Consider the following 9,611-nt stretch of genomic DNA (forward strand, 5'->3'; position numbering starts at 1 on the left):
GCCCGGCGCGCCCCCGCCGCTCACGCTCGCTCCGCCCCTTCTCGCGGCGGGACGTGGCCGTGGCCGTGGGCGCGTGCGCGCGGGACCCGAAGGGCGGAGGCCCGCCCTGTCTCCATGGCAATGAGCGAGCGCCAATCTCCAGGAGCTGACTGGGGAGGAGCCCACCGCGTACCTTTTCTCCTCCCAACAAACCAGTGTTGCAGACGCCCCAGGGCATCGGGGTTGGCAGGAGCTCAGCGAGGACTGCCTGGCCCCAGGCGCGCGGAGGGAATCCGACCCGCAGTAGAAGATCAAGGTGTGGTCCAGGAGGCCAGGGCTGGGGAGGAGCGGCTTCGCGACGAACCTGGGAACCAAGCAAGGCAGGACTTGCTCCCGTTTTATAGCTAGGGAAACTGAAACCCACTCTGGGCTCAGGGAAGAAGCTGTTGGCTCCATTAACTGGACACTGCAAATATCCGCTTCCTGCCTTTACCAACGCGCGCGCACACACACATACACACACCCCATGACCACAGGGGTGATGGTTGATCTATTCAACATTTCTATTGAGTATCTCTCCTTGCCAGGACAGTTTTAGGGACTGGGGGCACTGAGTGAACAAAACCGAGGCCCCCATCCTCCTGGAGGTCTGATGCCAGGACAATTCCCCCTTCCTGGCTCCTCCCCTCAGTGCCCTCTGCAGAGTACCCTCTGCACATGGCTGGAAGAGGCTGGCCTGCCCTGCAGGTTTAGTGCAACTTACTTCAAGTGTAAGTTCCTTCGTTCCTTCTCCAGCTCATATTTCTTTAAGGTCCCCCCCCCCCAGCATGTATGCTGGCAGGAGAGTGAAAAATCATCCCCTGGAGGGATGGCCATGCCAGTCTCTTCTCCTGCGTTCTCCCCCTGGGATTTTGGATGTGCATGCACATGTGCTCTGCATGATTTTTCAAGGAGCCAGGTCCAGGACTCAAACCATGGTCAGCTATGTGGGAGTCCAGCACCTTAAGCACCATGCTACCTGCTGGCCCACCAGTTCATACCTTAGGATCTCCAAACTACAAAGTTTCCTGGGGCCCAAAGATAAAACTTGCCCTCCTGAGAGGCCCATACTGGAGGTAGTGGAGGTAGGGAAGGTGACAGCTATACTCATAAGCCTGGCTACAAGACAGGCTGGTGGTCCTGACAAGGGCGGATGTTTGGGGTGGGAGGGCACTCTGATGCAACACCAGGAGGCAGCCATGGGATGGTACATCTTCTTGCAGATCCCATTACTGCAGGAGCAAAGGGCAGTGGGCACCCAGAGGCAATCACAACCCAGGCTTCCTTTCCCTCTGCCTCACATTCTTTCTCCCAGAGGCAGGGAGATGGAAGCCCCTGTCCTACTGCTGGCTCCACTTCTCAGGGTTCAGCCTATCCCAGCCCTTTGGGCAGACTGGCCCCCTCACAGGCACTAAGGGCTGGAGCAGTGGGTTGTGGCAGTTCTACCTGAGAACAGTGACAGGTGATTACACCCTTGGGGTGCTCTAGGTGGGTGGACTATGCACTTGGAAGCATTTCCTGTGGTGCAAGAAGGGGCCACTAGGCCCAGCAGTCAAGTCTCCGCTTCGCAGAGGCTGAGTTTTCTTTTCCCAGGAAACTGCTGCCTGGAGCTACCCTTCCCTCTTGCTCTCTGCTCACTTCCCTTAGTCTGGCTAGGGAACTCCAGAGCCCCATGTCAGAGTTCAGGGTGGGCCTTAGAAGCAGCCCCTCTTGTGGAAAGAGCGTTTGCCTGGGACCAGGGCTGCAGGCCACCAAACTGCTGGGTGGGTGTCCTCACAGGCTGCTTCCCACGGCATAGGCGCCACCTTTGGCAGGGTCCCTGCAAGGTCTTGGCTGGCCACCAGGAGGCAGCAGCCTACCTTGTAAGTCCCTTTCTTCACACAGCTATGTGGGAGTCCAGCACCTTAAGCACCATGCTACCTGCTGGCCCACCAGTTCATACCTTAGGATCTCCAAACTACAAAGTTTCCTGGGGCCCAAAGATAAAACTTGCCCTCCTGAGAGGCCCATACTGGAGGTAGTGGAGGTAGGGAAGGTGACAGCTATACTCATAAGCCTGGCTACAAGACAGGCTGGTGGTCCTGACAAGGGCGGATGTTTGGGGTGGGAGGGCACTCTGATGCAACACCAGGAGGCAGCCATGGGATGGTACATCTTCTTGCAGATCCCATTACTGCAGGAGCAAAGGGCAGTGGGCACCCAGAGGCAATCACAACCCAGGCTTCCTTTCCCTCTGCCTCACATTCTTTCTCCCAGAGGCAGGGAGATGGAAGCCCCTGTCCTACTGCTGGCTCCACTTCTCAGGGTTCAGCCTATCCCAGCCCTTTGGGCAGACTGGCCCCCTCACAGGCACTAAGGGCTGGAGCAGTGGGTTGTGGCAGTTCTACCTGAGAACAGTGACAGGTGATTACACCCTTGGGGTGCTCTAGGTGGGTGGACTATGCACTTGGAAGCATTTCCTGTGGTGCAAGAAGGGGCCACTAGGCCCAGCAGTCAAGTCTCCGCTTCGCAGAGGCTGAGTTTTCTTTTCCCAGGAAACTGCTGCCTGGAGCTACCCTTCCCTCTTGCTCTCTGCTCACTTCCCTTAGTCTGGCTAGGGAACTCCAGAGCCCCATGTCAGAGTTCAGGGTGGGCCTTAGAAGCAGCCCCTCTTGTGGAAAGAGCGTTTGCCTGGGACCAGGGCTGCAGGCCACCAAACTGCTGGGTGGGTGTCCTCACAGGCTGCTTCCCACGGCATAGGCGCCACCTTTGGCAGGGTCCCTGCAAGGTCTTGGCTGGCCACCAGGAGGCAGCAGCCTACCTTGTAAGTCCCTTTCTTCACACCCAGTTAACAGACCTGGCGAAGCTGCCGCCTGCCCTGCTCTTGCTCTTCTCCCAGTTCTGCCCTCCCCAAACACATACTCTCCATGAGTCCAGCCCTGGCCTTTGTCTCCTTCCCTGCAAGGGAACGCCCTTTCATTCTCCCTTGGTAAACGAGAGCATGTTTCCCCAGGGCTTCTCCCCTTAAATTAACCTTGGGGAGCCAGACTCTTCCCCTCTTCCCCAACCTCCTTCCACTCTCAAGCCCTAGTTACCTCTGTGAGCCAGTGGCCAGATGCCCTAACTCAGGTGACAGCCGGAGAATGTATGTACACTATGAGATGCTATTCAAACACTGTGACCGCCATCTTCACCTTGAGAAGGCACCAATGCTGGGCTGCCCCTGCAGGACTATAAGGGCCGCTGGCCAGCTAGCCTCAAGGCACTCTAGTCAGCCTAGCAGTTTCCCTATCCTGCCAGCTGCCCTCGCCTGGCCTGGTCACAAGTGCTATCCCGGTGCCTGCTACACCCCGTTGCATTCCTCTCACCACTGTCCAAACAGCTGTCCAGAGAGCCCCTTCATCAAACAACACTGCCTTCTCGAGTTTAAATTTTATTTTACAAAAAGAGAAATAAAGAAAACTGATAGGCAGTTATACTGACTTACAATTGTTCTGTTTGCTTTTTTAAAAAAGTGACATGAAACACAAGTAAAAATAAATACGTCATAGAAACAGCCAGTTGCCCAGTCTCTGGAGCAGGAGCGCCTGCCCTGCTGAGAGAGGAGGGAAGCCCATGGTCACACCAGCAGCCAGATCACCCAGCCACAGATGCTCCTCAAAGCCAGGTGCAGGTCCCAGGCCTCAGGGGCGTCCTGAGGAAAGAAGACAGAAAACCGAAGCCAGGTGCCAGGTCCCTGGGGCCACCTCATCTCCCCCAACTCCTCCTGGCAGCAGTGTGGCCTTAGTGGTTATCCACTGCAACCCCCTCAACTCACCTGGACCCTCTCCCACTGACCCCTCGAAAGTGGGTACAAGGGAAAACCTGTCTTGGGCAGGCTGCGGGGGTTCTCCTGGTGAGTCCCCAGCCCACCCTGAGTAACAACCAGATAACAGTCATTTTACACCCAGGTGCACATGAGCACACTCTCGCACACACACACATGCACGCACACACACAAACTGGGCTGAGCTCTCTTCCAGGGGAGGCCTGGGTCAGGTCACAGTATGAGGTCCCCTCTCTTCTGAATATCATCCTAGCAGTGGTAGCAGAATGTACCTCCCCTGGCCCTCGGCACTGCAGACTCTATGGCCTGCCTGGCTACCTCTCCCCCACATACCAGGTAACTACCTCAGACCTATGCGAGGGAATAGGAGCAGACTCGGGTCCCCGAAGAACAAAGAACTTGGACATTGCCCGCTCAGGAAGTTCATTGTTGTAAGACTCGGTATTCAAAGGAGGCCTCCTAGGGCCCACCTAGTAGCACAGAACAGACATTAGAGGGTCACAGTGGAGTACACAGGGCAGAAGAAAAGACTTGTCAGGAGGGGAACGGATTCTGAAGGCGACCAGAGGAGAGTGCAGCATTCTCAGACAGGCCTCAATACCCTGAGCCGGAATCCCAGCTATTCCTGGGGAGCATCAGCAGAGGGCTGGAGAGTCTCCTGAGGGCCTCTTGGGGAAGGAAGAGGGAAGGAAGAGCCACTTAGCTGGGTGCACAGAAGGCCATGGCTCAGAAAGGAGACGGGTCTTCTTAGAAACCAAAGGGAAGTGGGAAGCAGGAGGTCATATCCAGAACACTAGGAACAAGGAATGTAAAGTCCCCACAAGACCTTCTCCGAGGGATGACGACAGAGCTGCAGAGCAATGCCAGCCTTCAGCAGAATGACAGTCCTGTTGCTGACAGCTTCGGGAATGATAGGACCACGCACTGCTGATGTTCAGGTTGTTTCAGCCAATCAGCAAAACTCTACCCCAGCTCTTTGCTTCATGCTCCTGGAGCGGAAAACTTCATATTTAGTTGTGGATCACAAACATACTTAGACCCCACAAACGAATTCCTAGGAAAGAAAGTTCCAAGGGCCAGAGTTCTGCTTAGTCAGGAGATAAATAGATGCTGAAGAAGCACAACTCGAAGGGGTAAGGACCTCGCAGAGATCCAATCTGAAGAAAAAGATCTGACCCAACATGGTTTTTAAACAGCTTTGTCCTGGTTAAATTTCTATCCACAAAGACATTAAGAAAAAGAAATCAAGCATCACTACGAGTGATCATCCTGACTCATCTTAGTAGTACTGAGCGCCCCAGGCTGAGAACTTAGGTCAGACCAGGCGGTCAGGGCTTGAGAAGCCCTCAAAAACATTCCGTGAAAGGTTAACAGTACAGAGGAGGAAATACCTGATGATCTGCCCTGCCCTCTCACCACCCTCCCCTCACCCAGGCCTGGACAGCGGGTAGAAGCCTGCACCCAGCGTCTCTAGTTAAAGGCTCTGAGACACCCGCGCTCCCCTCACACACGTACTCACGTTTGGCATGCATACACACTGCCTACCAGCACACGTAGAGAGACAGCAGAAAAGTCAGAAATGTTTCAGTTCATTAAAAACAAAAACAAAAACAAAAACATGGAAACTGGCAGCACTCCAATTTCCCATGTTCCCACTCCAACCCTTCTACACAAGAGAAGCCACACATTTCAGAGCACACCTTCTCCAGCCAGGTCAGCCTCCTGAATGATGGCCTGTGCCACGCTGAAGCAAGACCCAGCCACCCGAACCACTAGGTGGAGAGCAGACGTGTGCTGCCTCTCAGAATGCCCACCTCCTTCCTGGCGCTTTAAAAGCCTGTCCCTTCCCAGTGACTGGTTTCACCAGCGCCCAGCTGGGATGGTTTCTGGATTCTCAGAGCCTGTTAGTGATTTCCTAGAAGAATTTCCCGACCACACACACGCGTGCATGCACACACACTCACGGGCGCACACATCTGGGACTCCACTGCTCCACGGCCTGAGGGATCAGCATAACCCAGGTTCTGAGTGTGTCTGCAAACTAGAGATCTGGTCTAGCTCACTCCTACTGCACCGGCCTCAACCAGGGAGCCCACTCCAACTGAGCCCCCTCGCCAACCATTCTGGGGATGCGTCTGAAAGAGAAAGCACTGGTTGGAACGGCTCTTTTTAAATTATTAAAGTAATTTGCATAGCTAAATTGTAGATCTAAGGCTTCTATGAGTAGAAGAGTTTAGTGTCTGACAGGGTGTCTATGAAAACAGAAAGCAAGCTCCTTAAGTTCCACTTTTGGTGTTAATGGACAACATATAAACACACACACACACACACACACACACACACACACAATCAGCCATCATCTCTTCTCTGGGGACAATACCCCAGAGTCTAAGGCCCGCTGGCATTGGGAAGGGGTTGGTCAGGAGAGCTGCAGGAGCTGCTGCTAGGACTCGCTAAGCTGCCCCCCGGGCTGGGAAGAGGCAGGTGCAGCAATTGCCTAGCTGGGAGGAAGCCACAGGAGGTGGCAAGGCTGTAAAGCCAGACCAGCCTTGATCATTATAAGGAACTGCATGGCAGACTCACTGGGGTGGGCAGGCATGAGCCAACAGGATGACAGCCAGTGTTCTGCTTAAGGACCAGATACCCCTCCCTGGCACTGGTGATAAGAGAGGGGAGACCCAGAATGACTGACATGTTCTCTTAAGACAAAAGCTTGACTCGGGGCTCCTACAAAGGAAGGGTTCCTTCCACTATGCTCCTTTGAAGGTGAGGGCAGCAGACCTCAGGCCCACGCCTACCACCTGAGAGGCTGGGGGAAGTCAAGGCATTTCCTCATAGAAAAGCAATGGTTTATCCCCTCTACTTGGCAGCCGCCTGTTCTTAGCTTCACTCTGCAGTAGAGAGAGCAGGTTTCTACAGTCACCCAAGAGAACACGGCTCCAAATCTGGAGTTCTTTATTTCCCAGTAGCAAACCCCACAATCCCAAGCTTCAGTATTTGCTGGATGAGCCTCAGCCCCATTAACTGCCCAGTCTCAGGATTCCCCAGTCTTCCCGAGAGGCCATCGCCCACAAACAGTGGTTTCATCTAAGCCTTGGTGGAGCCTGCTCTCCCCGCTCACCTCACCATCCAGCTAGGACTTTTCTCACCAGCAGCTACAGGGTCTGGGCTACCTTAAAGCTTCCCTTTCTAACTCTTACCCTCCTTACCCCTAACCTCCCCTCCCCTGAAAAGCAAACAAACAAACAAAAATGAAGACACACGAGAAGTCCAGTAATAAATAATTGCCCATAGGAAATAAACTAATGTGGAGCTAGCTCTCTAGTGGGGCAGGGAGGGAACAGGAAAGCTACCAGCAGGCAGCGTGGGCTCAGGCCTACCCGGGGAAGGATGTCTTTTCTGGCCAGAGCTCCCTGACCTCACACTCACATGCCACGTGCTACAGCTCCCTCCAGCCTCCGCACAGACAACCTCCCACCCTCGAAAGGGAGTTCCGCTCAGGCTCAGCCTCAGCCGCTGGGGAATGAGACAGGATCAGTAATGCCCATTTTCCATCATGATTTCCCCCCAAATCTAAAACCGACGTGGCTCTGGAAACCAGGGCCTCGAGTTAGCTGGGTCTTCTTTTCACCCAACCAGAAGGAAACTTGGGATTTCCATGGCTCTTCTCCTGGGCACACCCTGATGTTCACACACACAGTTGCCATGAACCGCCACACTGATTCACTTAAAAAAAGATAAGCTCGTGTTTCAGTTTCTCCCTTAGTTCCTCCCTCTCCTCCCTCCCCTCCCTCCTTCACCCCTGCTCTGTTGCAAACACATACACACATACAGAAATATGCGCGCACACACGCTCTCACACACACATACCTGGTCTGCTTCCTTCCCACCCCCTAGAAGACCCATGTAACATGGGATCTCAGTCTGCTCCCCCTGCCCACCCTCCTCCTCAGGCCCTCTCCCGCCCTCCCCTACCCTGCCCTCCCCAGGCCAAGTCACCCTGTAAGGCAGCTCTCTTGGGAGAGAGTATTCCCAGACAGAAACAGGATGTGAGCGTCTACACTCAGATGGGCGAGCAAGCAAGGCGGGCAGAGGGAGAGGCGGGCCGTCCCACCCCGCCATCCCCGGTTCTGGGTCCCTGGTTTCCCACTATTGCTGCTCTGTTGGATTTTTTTTTTTTTTTTTCCTCTTTTTTAAACAGCAACAGAGCCCTGCCACTGTGGCCAACCGCCCTCAGTGCCCTTCTTTCCCCCTTGCCACATGCCCTCTTCTGAGAAAGCCCAGATCACTGCCTTCCAGCTTGGTGGGCAACCTGCTGGGGGCCCCAGATGAGGTGGGGAGGGGCTCCCCAGCTATTTCCCAGTGACCTCGATCACGTCATCGTCCTTATCCTCATCATCGTTGGAGCTGAACCCCACCTCGGCCACCTCGTGAGAGTCGAATGGAGGCACCTGGGACCGGAGAAGGCCGCCCGCTGGGTAGCCTGCGTGTGGTGACATGTAGCCTGGGTAGACAGACATGCCCCGCGAGAGGTTGCTGGGCAAGACAGGGGAAGGGAACGGCGCGAACATCCTGGGCTCGGACAGGAGTGGCTGTGAGAAGGGGAGTGAGTAGCTGGGTAGTATCCCTGGCACAGAGGGGTTGAGCATGAAGGAGGGGTTGCTGGCAGTGACTGAGGTAGCCGTGGAAGAGGTACTGACGGGGCCTGCTGGCACCAGAGGGTCAGTAGTCACTGGAAACACCAGGCGGGCATCTGCCAGCAAATTGGACAGCTGGTAGTAGGAGGGGGTACTGCCCATAAACAGGGAGTTCTCCCCAGCCTGCGAGGTGAAGGGAGCGGTGAGGTTATGGTTTAAGGAGACGGGTGGCATGGCAAACCCGCCAGACGCCGGATACCCGTGTTCGTATGACTGCACGGGGGCTGGCAGATGGCCCTTCCTAGACCGCCGGCGGGCTGACTCCTGGGCAGCAGGTGGTGTGGCCAGCTTGCGCTTGTGGCCCCTTAAGTCCAGCACTGGGTACCTGTCACCACAGGGCTGGCCAGTCACCAAGAGGGAACTGTTGAGGCAATGACCCCCGAGTCGAGGCTCAGTCCCAAGAGCTGTCCCAGGAATAGCACTGCTGTCCACAAGCTGGGCTGGGGGGCCAGGCAGGGTGGCGTTGGTGCTTGGGGAGCTCTGGCGAGATTCCCGGGCAGCGGCCACATCTGCGTACTGCTGGAGCTCGCTGATGATCTCTGGGCTGTCGGGAGAGACGGGTCTGGCCAGCCCCTCAGGGTCAGGGGCTTGGGGTGATGAGGCACTGTGTCTGCCGTTGCTTGTGGACTCGTGAGAAGGCCCTTGGGAACCTGGGGATAAAATGAGGAAAAAACCTGAGAACCAGAATGGCCAGGGAGAGAAGACAAGAGAGTTTTAGGATCAGAAAATCCTATCTTTGGTCCCTAAAATTTGAAGAACCTGGTGTCTTAATATCACCCAGTCAACCTTTCCTAGTCAAAAAGAAAAAAGAAAATTCTGCTGATCCCAGAAATGTCTGTGACAAGGCATATCATTTTTCTGCCCCACCTCCCCACCTCCCAATCCGTAAAACTCCACCAGGGTGAGCTCTAGGAGACAATGAAGATGAAGTGCCAAGAGATCATTCTTAAAACTGGTCAGATTGGGACAAGCAGGTGGCGTGGTGGTTAAGGCGCTGGACACTCCCACATGGCCGACCGGGGTTCAAGTCCTGGACCTGGTGGCTTGCTTTCTCACTTCCTCTCTCTCTCACTCTCACCCTCTGTCTCTCT

The 9,611-nt window shown here is 55.1% G+C and overlaps 1 protein-coding gene across 1 annotated transcript in view; it reads right to left on the minus strand.

Annotated features, from left to right (window-relative positions):
• Window positions 1-3,417: 3,417 nt before the first annotated feature.
• Window positions 3,418-9,611, minus strand: part of RAD54L2 (RAD54 like 2) — a 107,450-nt gene continuing 101,256 nt past the window's right edge. The window contains exon 24 of the mRNA XM_014584473.2: window positions 3,418-9,170. Within this exon, the coding sequence (XP_014439959.1) occupies window positions 8,176-9,170 (995 nt within the window). The 3' untranslated portion in view covers window positions 3,418-8,175. The remainder of the gene's footprint in view (window positions 9,171-9,611) is intronic.

Source organism: Tupaia chinensis, unplaced genomic scaffold, assembly GCF_000334495.1.
Source record: "Tupaia chinensis unplaced genomic scaffold, TupChi_1.0 Scaffold147003_1, whole genome shotgun sequence".
Classification (NCBI taxonomy): Eukaryota; Metazoa; Chordata; class Mammalia; order Scandentia; family Tupaiidae; genus Tupaia; species Tupaia belangeri.